The sequence below is a fragment of the Fusarium pseudograminearum genome, chromosome 1, assembly GCF_000303195.2.
Source record: "Fusarium pseudograminearum CS3096 chromosome 1, whole genome shotgun sequence".
Taxonomy (NCBI): domain Eukaryota; kingdom Fungi; phylum Ascomycota; class Sordariomycetes; order Hypocreales; family Nectriaceae; genus Fusarium; species Fusarium pseudograminearum.
Window position 1 is genome coordinate 3,375,473 of NC_031951.1, and position 12,077 is coordinate 3,387,549.

The window sequence follows — 12,077 nt, forward strand, 5'->3', positions numbered from 1 at the left end:
CATGAGCAGTTCTTCAGCGGAGGGAAAGGGATCTAACGACATCATTTCTTTGCTATTTTTGTTTTGTTTTGGGATACACCACATTACATTGCTTTATCTGCCTGTTATGACGAATGGGTTTTCTTTTGTCTGTTATGTATGAGTTACGTTTTTCTTCCCTTACTAATGACATGTGATGTCTTGATGCTAGAGAAATTATTGTACCTGTTGTATTTCCATGGAACTTAGATCCGTTGTAATGACACTTGGAACGATGTTTTCACTTGATTTTTTTGAGTACACCTCGGACATATATCTTTAATTTTACTCTAAAGTTTTTATTGTCAGCGAAATCCTATATCAGCTGCTAGTGAACTATTGTGTGTCTATTGAGCATCATCTGGCTTTGTAACTTTTGATTTTGTTATATACTATCATAATTCGTCCTTATGCCGTCTGGCATCAGACCGCCAGGAGCATCCATTTATTGATGGTGGCTGCTTGTCGTTGTTATGTCTATCTATATGTTCGTCGTGATTTGCTTCTCGTTTCTCTAAGTGGGTATATTATACATATCCAGTACAGCGCAATCAAATCTCTAAAATCTTGCACCTGCCAAAGCCGGGGTATGTGCTTGTCGACGTTCAGATTTCAGACGTGACTCAAAATCACACCTCTCCCCCTCGTCCTTCGTGTGCCTGTGAGATTGCCCACAAGAATGCCCCATGGACTCCCTGCGTGGCTGCTTTTGTTGGCTTGATACGCTAGCAGAAGGCATCGGCAGCGTTTGTGGCATTCGGTTTCTGTTGGTCCATCTCCATCCATCAATTGAGACCGCAACCTTCTGTGCCTGTTCTTTTCCGCAGAACTGCTCTATCTTGCTGACCAGATATTGAAGCCGTGCCTTGCGACCCATGTTGCCCATCTCGAGATCTTTGAGTATAATCTCAGCAAGTATCTGCACCAAAGACTGAGGCATGGGTTGCCTGGAGGCTTTGCCAAAATTGATGGCCTTTTCGATGTATCTTAGGCGCGCTCGCGTTGACATACCAGGTCGCCTCATATAAAGCTGTCCTATCTCCACGAGAAAGTCCATTGTGTAGACTGTGCCTTGTCTAATGGGATTGCTCAACTTATTGAAGGACCTTTGGGGGTGGAATTCGGCGACCCGCCAGATGAGATCGGCAGGTAGATCGTCATCTGTTACTATGGCCTCTGCGTGTCGCGCCCATGCATGCCAGGGTAATTTATCCGAATTTGTCTGCCCTTCATTGTAGAATTCCCAGATGGTGAGCGCGTGATGAGGGTCCTCTTCCGTTTTCACCATATCAGAGACAATCTCATTGTGATTTGGCAATAAACGGACCGCCTTCATTAATGTACCAAGTTGACCGCAGGCGTCACTGGTAAACGAAAGCGCCCTGAGGTTCGCTTTGCGTTTTTTTGCGTGCCGGTGGAAAGCAGAGTCGAGCAACGCCGCCCAAGAATGAAGTGTCGTGGGGGTTTCGGACCATTCTTGCAAGCATTCTGGGCGCAACTTCCATTGACTTTGGTTCATAAGACGGAGGGCTGCGAATTGCCAGACTTCTGATTCGGACCATTCGCTTGTGTCGAGGATACCTTGGACCAGTTCCACGAACTCTCTTATCTTGAGGCCAGGGGTAGTGGCTAGTTTAAGTAATAAGTGGTGCGCCATTGCGCGTCGCCCTGGGGCATCTGTGCTGTTCTCGAGGCAAGACTGACATAGCTGTCGACAAGTGTCCATATGTGATAAATCCGTAATACCAAACATCCGAGATAAATAAATATTCCGGCGTAAAATCCGAGTCGGCACAGGTCGTGAAGGTTCTTGCTGAGTCTGGCATGTTTCAAGGAGAAGGTGGGCTCGCATCAAAGCAACGTAGTCATTAGAATTTAGCGATATTCTTTCAAACTGCCGAGTTAGTCTTAATAGTTCGTCGAGAAAGTTGAATGTCATAGTCTGGGGTGTCATCTGAAACGCCGTTTTGAGGCATTGATGCCATAAATGTCCACCAAAAACATCGCTGGCAGGGCGAATCCGGTTGTCGTGAATGCAGTGAATGATTGAAACCCATTGTCTCGCGAGCACATAGTCGAGGACTTTAGTCGGAACGCGGCTCTTGATGGTTTCGCCGAAGGGGTTGAGTGAGAGGATAAGGTCGTCGGCGGATATCGTCTTGTCGTCGATCATGTCCAACACCTTTAAAAGGTAAGGTTCGCATGCTTTGTATAATTCTCTTCCATCTCCAACATCTTCGAATGAGTCAAGACTTTCGCTGAGCTCGACAAGTGCCTGTTCTATGTGCGAGAGAGCTGCAGTTTGTGGTACTGCTGTAGTGGTGACGGATGGGGTCTCTGCACAGTCTATATCCTCCAGAGATCTGAGAAAGCGCTCAAACAAGCCAACCTTTTTATGCCGCCGATCTTGGGATCGAGTTGGAGCCTCCCATGTCCATTTGCCGAGATCGATAGGTAAGTCAATTGACCAAGGAAAAGGCGAAGCATGAGAGTTGGGGACAATCGCTGTCATATGTCGCTTGCCTAAGCGGCGTCGGCTCTCGAGCGGACCTGGACAAGAACTCAAACTCCTTCGAGGGACCGGATAAACGTGATGGAATCGCTCAATTGCTCGAGCCAGCATGGCATTGGTAACCCAAATGCCTTCTGGTGAAGTCGGCACCGGGCGTATGCCCGAACGACAGTGCGGGATAAGGCATCGTCGAGGCATTGGAGCCCTGAAGTATTGTCGAGACACCGGCATTCAACTCCGTATCAACATTGCGATATCGTATCGAACCGAACCGAATCGTAGCTGTACCGCGGGTGGGTGCCGGGCTATTGGGCTGATGTCATAAGTATAGAAGTTGAATCGAATCGACTTGTCAATGAGCTTTCAACATTGAGAATTTAGCTCCGTGCGCGTATGGAGCTTATTGACCAACCAGAAAAGAGAGATTACCCCAGGTTCTTTCCAGCGGAAAATGACAGTGCCAGTGCGGTTGCCTCAGGCCTACCTGACCCATACTCCACTGTTTATGTGCAAGATGCGTCGTGCGTTGCTATTCTAAAGTTAGCGCCTCCTTGCTCCGCCATGAGCAGCTCATCTTATCGGCCAGACATAAGACAAGCCCATGTGTTCATAAGCCCGCTCCAGTCTCCAGAGCCCCCTTTTGCTGCGCGTTGATACGCTGCGGTGTCCTGCATCTTCCTGCATCTTATTACGTTGTATGCTGTGAGCTGCATGAATAGCACTTGCTCGGATCGAAATTACGCCTGTCCAGGTTAAACTTAACGGTTCCAGGGTACCTTCATCCACAGCGTATGTAGCGGCGCATCACTGCTTTGACAGGCAGTCAATAGCCCACGATCCCTGTCGTATTGCTCGGGGTTGTCCACTGAACCGCGTGTGCGGACCGTACGGTGAGCGTGGAGCTTCCCTAATTAGGAACATCGACAACCCAGCTGGTCCCTGTTCGCCTTCTCGATTACTTCTAGTCGCCTTCTCCTGAACAAGACACTGGTCGGCATAACATCATAACAACAACAACAAACCCTTCGAATTCGATACGATCTGCACCTCCGTCGACTACTTTCGCTCGATGGCTCTGTGTGACATCTTATCGACCCCGACGACGTCACAAAGCAGTTAGATGGAGCCAGTAGTATATGAAGAGACCCCGTTCGCCGACTACCTCAAAGGTGAGGAAGCTCCCTCCCGTCCCTGCCGGTCCCACGGGATACTTCTTTTTTCCTCGCAACGATCTGACATTGTCCAAGATGAGGGAGATGAGTCGCAGGCCGACTGGGCGCCTGGTATAATAACACCCGAACCTGAATCCTCAGCTGGCCGTTCCAGCCCGTCGCCTCCCTCGAGCCCTTCACCGTTCGCGCCCACCGGTAGACCCCTGGTGAAGCCGAGGTTTCGCAACAAAGCTCCCAATGCGCTTCAGCTAAAAGTTCCTCAACAATCTGGGTTGCGATCTGCAAGTGGGAAATACTCGGTATGTCGAGTCGCGCGACCAGCACCAATCAACATTACTAAACAATACCCTTGTTATAGGCCGCAGTAGCAGCGAGCATCGATCGAGCCGACAACGCTAAATTCCTCGAACAATTCCGATATACCATCATCGCCTCTCAGCTTCTAAGTGGTCATTCCGGACTAGGGCAGTCGCAACTTGGCGGCGGAGGACCAAGCCCGTCACCGAATAATTCAGACTCGCTTTTGTCGACCGAAGGGATCATCGCATCGGTCCTTGCGGCACTGGCTGTTGCGGTGGTGTTGAGCTGGGTTCTCGGAAGCGGAGTGAGCAAGAAAAGACTCATATTTCTGCTCCTGTTGTGCGCAGCTGCAGCTCTTTTAGGCCAGATTTACATGAAGCGCCAATGGCTGCGCTATCGGAGGTCGCAATCGCTTTCCGAAATCACCTCTTTCGTCGAGCACTCTCACAATTTCGACAGCGCGACTGGGGCAGCTCTATCTCTGATACAAGAGGTAGAGTTGGTCTCCCGAGGCTACCGACTGTTGGTCTCTGTTGTCCTTCAAACTTGAATACTTGCTAACCAATATACAGTAGCGCTCCACTGCCACCAATAAGCCGTATAGAAGATCGTACCCAGACTCGAAGATGCGTCAGGCTGCGCAAAGCTCTGAGGCACTCCTTTGCCGAAGTTCTCGCGTCTTACAACCAAGTCTGCACGGTTGTCAATGGGTTTGCGGAACAAACAGACCTGGAAAAATACTACGATATATACGACATCACCGATTTCGACATGTCTGACGCTCGCCGGGGTCTCACTGATGAGGATCTAGAAGATCCCGAATCATTAAGAACCCTCAAGATCCTCGCCGCGCGCTTCTCTACAATTCGAAAACTATTTCTTTGCGCCCTCTTAGCTCTGGATGCTGACAGCGACGCGAATGATTTACTCCGTTGGACCACAGCGGTGGAGTCGCTTTTGAGCTTAAATCACTCAACTCAAGCGGCGCATTCCAGAGTGCAAGGCATCCTTAGTGAGGAAGACAGTGAGTACTTGATATTCGAGATTGACAATCAATCGCTGACCCAGGCACCTAGATTTCCCATCGCCTCCAACACCGATGAATGCTCTCACACCAGGACGGGAACGTTGGCGGGCCCAACTTCGGAAGCTAGGCTCCCTTTCAACCGGAATCAGGGGCTTGCAAGCCAAGCTGCAGCTGCTTCGAGAGGAATCCGACAGAAGTTTAAACGACTCGAGCGATATCTCGGAGCTTGGACCAAATCTCATGTCGCAATACGAGTCTATTGGCATGGATCTTAAAGAACTAATGTCAGCGTGGGAAGAGGGCAAGGCAGCTCTAGCACTCGGTATCGATAGAAACGAGAAGAGGCTGTCGTCCATGAGTACCTTGCTGTCGCCCGTGAGCTCTCTCAGCGGTCTCACGACTGTGGATGAGAACGGCGGGGCTGCTGCTGCGCTCAAGGCGCTGACAGGAGAATCTCCTCCCAGCTCCGAATATGCCGGTTCCACTGAGCAAGATTCACCAGAAGTATTTGAAGCCGTTGCTCTGCCTCGACCACGGAGTATGCTCACCAGGGAGGAGAGGATAGCCAAGGTTCGCGAAGAACGAGAGCAAAAGGTCATTGCCCGACAGCATGTCGATGCTACCAAGGGCATGCTCCGTGAACTGGAGACAGTTATCAACTTGCGGCCACGAACCCGCGCAAGTGCGCCAGCCGCGCGAATTCCGTCTTTGTAGGGATGCTTTGTTTCATGAAACTAACAATAAGTCATCAATCATTATCATTATGTCTTTCCTACACGCCTGTTCTTGTTGGCGCACTCTCATCTCAATACGCGCATTATCAATCTGGATCATCATCGACTTTACTAAAGCTGTTTCCTTATACTCGCTATCAACTTACGATACATCATCATCACTGAATCTTCTCAGATGGATGGACACGCCAAGCATCGGGAGGCGTCACGACGATACGCACTGTTTTCTATACAAGGCACATTTATTTTCTATAGACAGGCCACCGGAGGCCTAGGCGTTCAAGGATCAGAGTTGGATTATTCGTTTGAGCACTGCTATGCTATCCTGGGAGGTCAGATTGTGAGGGTCACGTCACAGTCTTAGAATCTCAGGGTAAAGCAACACTTGACACATCAAAATTCTTATTTTAGGAAATTATTTTCATTTCTTGTCTGGGGGATAATGAAACAAAAGGGGGCCCTTAATTATTGCCCATATATGATAGACATAACTATAAAATTTAAGCATTGCTATTTTTTTAATCACAAGCTACCTAGCTGATTATCATCGACAAGACTCCAATTTAAGGGCATATTAGATGATATCTATAACTTAACTTGAGCAACTCTTAGATGATGATTTGTACACACCATCATCTCATCTCGTACGCCTTACCTTTAACGCTGGCATCAAGTGGAAGTGGGGCTTTCTGATGGGAGCTCCAAAAAGACGCGTCGCGTATCTTGGAAGAGGGTGGCGCGTTAAGTGACTACCCACCTTGGTATGGAGCTGCTGCCAGTAAAGTGCGGTAGCCTAGACTAGCAATTTCGCGACCGACTAGGTAAGCTAAGGGAAGGTAAAGGCCATCCGTCCATTACCACCTGCATCTTCTTTCTTTCCGCAAATTCACCCTGACAACTCCATCTTCCCTTCATACATACTACCCAAACAACACACTTTAAAGTAACATCTTTGTCTTTTTTCCAACCAGACCCTTGTCTACTCCTTACATATCCTCTTTTCTCACCCACACACACACAGTAAGTCACATAGCAACCGTCACCCCGCCCTTTTCAATCCGCGTGGCAGCTCTATGCACCACCTGAAAAACTGCATCAACAGGAAGCTAACAGATATATCAGAAATGTTGGAAGCACGACTCGAACAGGCCTCCCTTTTCAAGAAGGTGGTGGATGCGATCAAGGACTTGGTGCAGGACTGCAACTTCGACTGCAATGACACTGGCATTCAACTCCAGGCTATGGATAACTCCCACGTTGCTCTCGTGTCCATGATGCTCAACGCCGACGCCTTCTCTCCTTTCCGCTGCGACCGCAATATCTCCCTCGGTGTTAACCTCACATCTCTCACCAAAGTTCTGCGTGCTGCCCAGAACGAGGATGTCCTCACACTCAAGGCTGAGGATGGCCCTGATGTGCTGAACCTTCAGTTCGAGAACGTCGAGAACGACCGTATCAGCGAGTACGACCTCAAGCTCATGGACATTGACCAGGAGCACTTGGGTATCCCCGATACCCGGTACGCTGCCACCATCAAGATGCCCTCGATGGAGTTCCGACGTATCTGCACAGATCTCATGGCTATGTCAGAATCAGGTTAGTTGCTCGTTAGTATCTGCCGCCGTTTTGACCTTTTATCTAACAAGTATCCCAACAGTCATGATTGAGGCTTCCAAGGACGGTATCAAGTTTTCATGCAACGGCGATATCGGCAATGCCTCCGTCACCCTCCGAAGTAACACCAATATGGAGAAGCCCAAGGAAAACGTTGAAATTGAGCTGGAAGAGCCTGTCGCCCTTACATTCTCTCTCAAGTATCTTGTCAACTTCTGCAAGGCTGCCGGCCTGTCCGACCAGGTCAGCATCTGCCTCTCCAACGAGGTCCCCCTGTTGGTGGAGTATGGGATCTCTGGTAGTCAAAGCCACCTCCGATTCTACCTTGCTCCCAAGATTGGTGACGAGGAATAAACGACTGTCATTATATAGTGCGATACTGTCCTGCTACATGAAAACGAGCTTGGCGTTTATGTTTAAAAGGATATGGCCGGGTGATTCTGGAGGAGCATTTGCAATAGGAGAACATGCAAGGAATAAGGAAGGATACCAAGAGTTTCACCTGCTCAATCAGAGCCTTGTTTGTTAGGCCTCTCACGAGGCATGTGCGAGTGGTGGTGGAATTGATATGAATAGGTTAGATAGGAAGATCGAGGAGTGCCGATCGACCAGTGTTGACGATAATGAAACCATACAACCGTTCTTATTGGATTTGGAGCTGTCATGGTATGACACCAACTCTTATGACTGTTGGTGAATGCTGGTATTGATTGGCCTGTTGTTACTTTGTGTTGCGGGAGCAAGAACACACAATGTTTGGCAGCCTGGTAACTCGAGTATTGATTCAATTCCTTAGCAATTCCACGTCTCATATTGTGTCTTGATACATTCATGAAGCTATTCGTAGCCAACTTAGTAGGTAGTCGTAGTCCATCTGGTGTCTCGATGCGGGGCAGTTTATCGGAGGCTGGCGGGGCACGAGATTAAATAGAATTCACTAGCAACATTTGACCGTTGACTCAATGGCATATCCCCAAGTCTGGAGAATCATTATTACTCATTTTCAATCCGAGTCATACAATTCTTCTTCTCGTCGGAATAGATAGATAGATTCAAGGTAAGCCACTATTATAGTTCTGTTGTACAAATTCGTATCGAGTTCGGCTTGTCATCCCCAGTTTGAGTCAAATTTCTTAGATTTAAACTCGTGACTAATAAGCGCATCCAGCTCCAAGGACGCCGCAACCGAGTTCTAGAACTACCCTCAACTTGTTTGTCAAACTCAAGACTCTTTTCTCTTTCCATTTAATACTTTGTTCCTTTTCTCCTTATAAGACTTTGCATTACAACTACCGAAATACGGCGATAGACTATACTGAAAGTATACCCTTATCTGCTGACGTAGAATAAGACTTTGTGTCTAGTGACGTCTCTCTCGACGATTCAAAGACGTCCTTGGCTGAGTTCACTCTCACATCTTTTTAAGAACCCCATTCCCTACCGAAAAAACAAGTATAAAAACTTCCCAGTTGCTTCTTATCTCATCGTCATGTCTACCATTCCCACCATACCGGATACGCGGGTTCTCGCGGTGGCAAGCCATGTACGTAACCTTGAACGAGCTCACTTTCATACCTTGAGTCAAGGCTGACTATCAATATCAGGTTGTCTCTGGGTAAGTCCTGCCTTGATGCCAGAAATGAAGAGAAATTGACGGATCCTAGTTACGTGGGTAACAAGATTGCCGTCTTTGTGCTGCAGTCTTTAGGATGCGATGTCGCAGCCCTGAACACAGTCCAATTCAGTGAGTTTTCACAGACCACACAACAGTAATAAGCTGGTATCTGACGTATTATTCTTACCCAAACAGGCAATCATACCGGATACAGGCAATGGAAGGGAACGAGAGTCTCGGCACAAGAGATTACAGACTTGTGGAATGGACTGAAGCAGTCGTACCTGGATGACTTTGACGTGATGCTTTCCGGTTACATCCCAGGCGCTGAAGCCGTTGATGCCGTCGGAAAGATAGGCCGAGAGCTTAAGGACAAGTCCAAGGATACGCCGGGCAAGTTCTTCTGGGCTCTCGATCCTGTCATGGGCGACAATGGGAAGATTTATGTCTCTCCAGAAGTTGTGCCCGCTTACAAAAGACTCATCCATGATGCTGATCTCATCCTTCCGAACCAGTTCGAGGCCGAGTACGTTTTGGAGCCTCTATGATACATTATGTTGCCAGTCATCCGCTAACCATAAACCAGGTTGCTATCAGAGGTTAAGATCAACGACATGGATAGCCTCCGAAAGGCTATACAGGTTCTCCACGACAAGTACAAGGTTCCTCACGTCGTCATTACATCGGTAAATCTCGAGGCACCAGATCATCCTCCGTCGCACCTTTCAGTGGTTGGTTCAACCATGACATCCACCGGCCAAGCGCGCTTCTTCAAGATCGTCTTCCCATCAATTGACTGCTATTTCAGCGGCACGGGCGACATGTTTGGCGCCCTCATGGTCATCCGCATGCGCGAAGCCGTTTTCAACGCCAACGAACATCTGCGCCACACAACCAGCTGGCTTAGCGACGACTCTGTGTCTGCCATTGAGCTCCCGCTTGCTCGAGCGGCGGAAAAGGTCCTGGGCAGCATGCATGAGGTTCTGTCCAAGACATGCGAGGGTATGAAGAAGGTTGTTGAGCGCACGACGGGTGATATGAAGGCTGAGGATCGAGAAAACGATACAAAGGTGCATCTCGTGAAAAGCAAGGCCGCTGAGTTGCAGCTGGTGAGAAATCTGGACTGCTTGAGGACGCCAGTGACACAATACCAGGCGAAGGCCATGTAGAAAAATCAGGGTGCAGATGTATAGGATGAGCTGGCATGGCTGATTGGGTGTAGAAATGGATAAGAATAGATAAAACAGTAGAAAACAGTGGGAAAGGCGTCAATTAATTGTTTATTTAGGTTTATTCATCTTACGGCCCACGTAGAGACAGAGCGATATGTCCAATGTCGGCAGCTTATAAGAGAACCCCATCCAAAGCTCTGTCTATCCTCAAGTTTCGAGATCCCGTCCAAAATCGACCAACCTAAGCCTCGTCGCATCTTTTGGGTGAAACTGAGCAATCTTGGATCTCACCAAGAATCGCGCAGCTGCGGATTCACGCGACAGCTGTACGTAGGATGCCGAGTTATCACCCTGAGCTTCAGAAAGCGTGTTCAAAAGCTCCTCTGTGAGCTGCCGCATCTCTGCTGCTGCTGCCGTGACCTCATTTTGGCGTCCAGCCCCCTCCGCAGGCGCTTGACCCCAGATCTCATCAATCCTGCGCTGTCTCTTATCGTCTTTGTCCGCGGTCTCTTTTGGCTTTTTGAGCTTTCCTTGAGCATTAAAACCAGCAGCTAAAGCTTCTCCATCGACATCCATTAGATCACCAACAACGGGCCCACCCAACTCTTCCGCTGCCAGCATAGGCGCCAGATGATTAGCAATAAACCGAAGCAGAACTTTCATGAGCTTCGTAGTACCTCTATCAAAGTTTTTCTTTTTTGTTCTGAGCTCTTGTAGTCGTTCTTTGGCGCCCTCTTTTGGAGTGACATTGGTGCTTGCATCCACTTCATCGCGCAGTGATTGTATTCGCGCGGTCAGTGCATCACCAAGAAGATTTTGGTCTTTGAGACGCGCCTCATCAGCTTCAAGTTGGCGCGACAGCTGCTCATGTGTTGAGCGCTGAGAATCGAGGTAGGTATTCGACTCTTGAATTGTTTGGTGGGTTCTACGCAGAGCTAGTAGCGCTGGTAACAAAGATCCTGGTGATGGCAAAAAGGGATCCGACTCTGTCACTTCTTTGAGCGCTGCTTGGATGACCCGCGTTTGTCCCGCCACTGACTCTGGAAGTTGCAGTTCATTTAAGCGAAGCTACGGTTATTAGTATATGATATTTTCTTGAAGATAATGTGAATACATACTCTTTCTAGCTCTTCCTCATGCTGGCGGACTTGTTGCTGAAGCTCCCGCAGTGTTTGGTTGAGGCTAACTGTGTATGCTTGCGATGCCATAGTTAGAAATCTTATCTGAGAATGATATGATTTGATAGTTCAGCAGTGAATAAGGTAATGTGTTTGCTATGAGAGTTGGCACGGTTGGGATAATCGAGCATTGATGTATATGAAGGGAGCTAATAGAAGATGTGGGCGCGTCTCAAGCTGGTCAATCGTTCAGCGCTACCTAGCTAGGTAGTGTTGATATTATTTATCATAGCTTTTCATACATTGGCATCGAAATAGTGTTTAGTCGCTACAATCTTCCAATATTTCTAATAAAAGTATGAGTTCCTGCAAGGTGATAATAAAATAAATAACCCAAAGCTAGGTTGGTACCCAGGTATGCAGAAACTGCTAAGCCATTGCCTCCCCATTGTTAAGACGCCGTTATACTGTAGGAAGGTACTGTGGAGTCGTGCCTGCCAGAGCTTTGCTACCTGCCTGCAGCGGGTAAGAAGGTTACAGGGCCCAAGCTTCCCTCAATCTCAATGGACGCCAAGCACGTGACCGTTCTCAGCACTTCTCCATTCATCAGATGGATCCTCGCAGGGCTGCTTCTCCCGCTTTCTCCCAATCTCCTCACCCCAACTCAAGAGCACCTATCGACCTCTCTTGTCGTGTCGTATCCTTTCCACTTCCCCTCCCCCCTTCCCTTTTTATCATCGTAAGATTTTTCGTCTTTTTCATTCTCGGCGATTGTTCCTAATCGCGTTTTTTTGA

General features: G+C 48.4%; 5 protein-coding genes across 5 annotated transcripts; 3 read left to right on the forward strand and 2 right to left on the reverse strand.

The window, feature by feature from the left end:
• Positions 1–577: 577 nt before the first annotated feature.
• On the reverse strand, positions 578–2,728 carry FPSE_10716 (uncharacterized protein; the record flags this gene model as incomplete). The annotated part of the gene is made up of 1 exon (XM_009263833.1): positions 578–2,728. The coding sequence occupies one exon, from the start codon at positions 2,726–2,728 to the stop codon at positions 578–580; it is 2,151 nt and encodes a 716-aa protein (XP_009262108.1).
• Positions 2,729–3,650: 922 nt separating this feature from the next.
• FPSE_10717 (uncharacterized protein) lies at positions 3,651–5,743 on the forward strand (the record flags this gene model as incomplete). Its single annotated transcript, XM_009263834.1, has 5 exons — positions 3,651–3,699; positions 3,778–4,001; positions 4,061–4,524; positions 4,575–5,026; positions 5,079–5,743. The coding sequence occupies 5 exons, from the start codon at positions 3,651–3,653 to the stop codon at positions 5,741–5,743; spliced, it is 1,854 nt and encodes a 617-aa protein (XP_009262109.1).
• A 1,144-nt stretch (positions 5,744–6,887) lies between these two features.
• Positions 6,888–7,731, forward strand: FPSE_10718 (uncharacterized protein; the record flags this gene model as incomplete). Its single annotated transcript, XM_009263835.1, has 2 exons — positions 6,888–7,359; positions 7,421–7,731. 2 exons carry the CDS (start codon positions 6,888–6,890, stop codon positions 7,729–7,731), a joined length of 783 nt encoding a protein of 260 aa, XP_009262110.1.
• A 1,135-nt stretch (positions 7,732–8,866) lies between these two features.
• Positions 8,867–10,161, forward strand: FPSE_10719 (uncharacterized protein; the record flags this gene model as incomplete). The annotated part of the gene is made up of 5 exons (XM_009263836.1): positions 8,867–8,920; positions 8,982–8,992; positions 9,042–9,121; positions 9,188–9,518; positions 9,579–10,161. The coding sequence occupies 5 exons, from the start codon at positions 8,867–8,869 to the stop codon at positions 10,159–10,161; spliced, it is 1,059 nt and encodes a 352-aa protein (XP_009262111.1).
• Positions 10,162–10,371: 210 nt separating this feature from the next.
• On the reverse strand, positions 10,372–11,372 carry FPSE_10720 (uncharacterized protein; the record flags this gene model as incomplete). The annotated part of the gene is made up of 2 exons (XM_009263837.1): positions 10,372–11,232; positions 11,283–11,372. 2 exons carry the CDS (start codon positions 11,370–11,372, stop codon positions 10,372–10,374), a joined length of 951 nt encoding a protein of 316 aa, XP_009262112.1.
• Between the last annotated feature and the right edge of the window lie 705 nt (positions 11,373–12,077).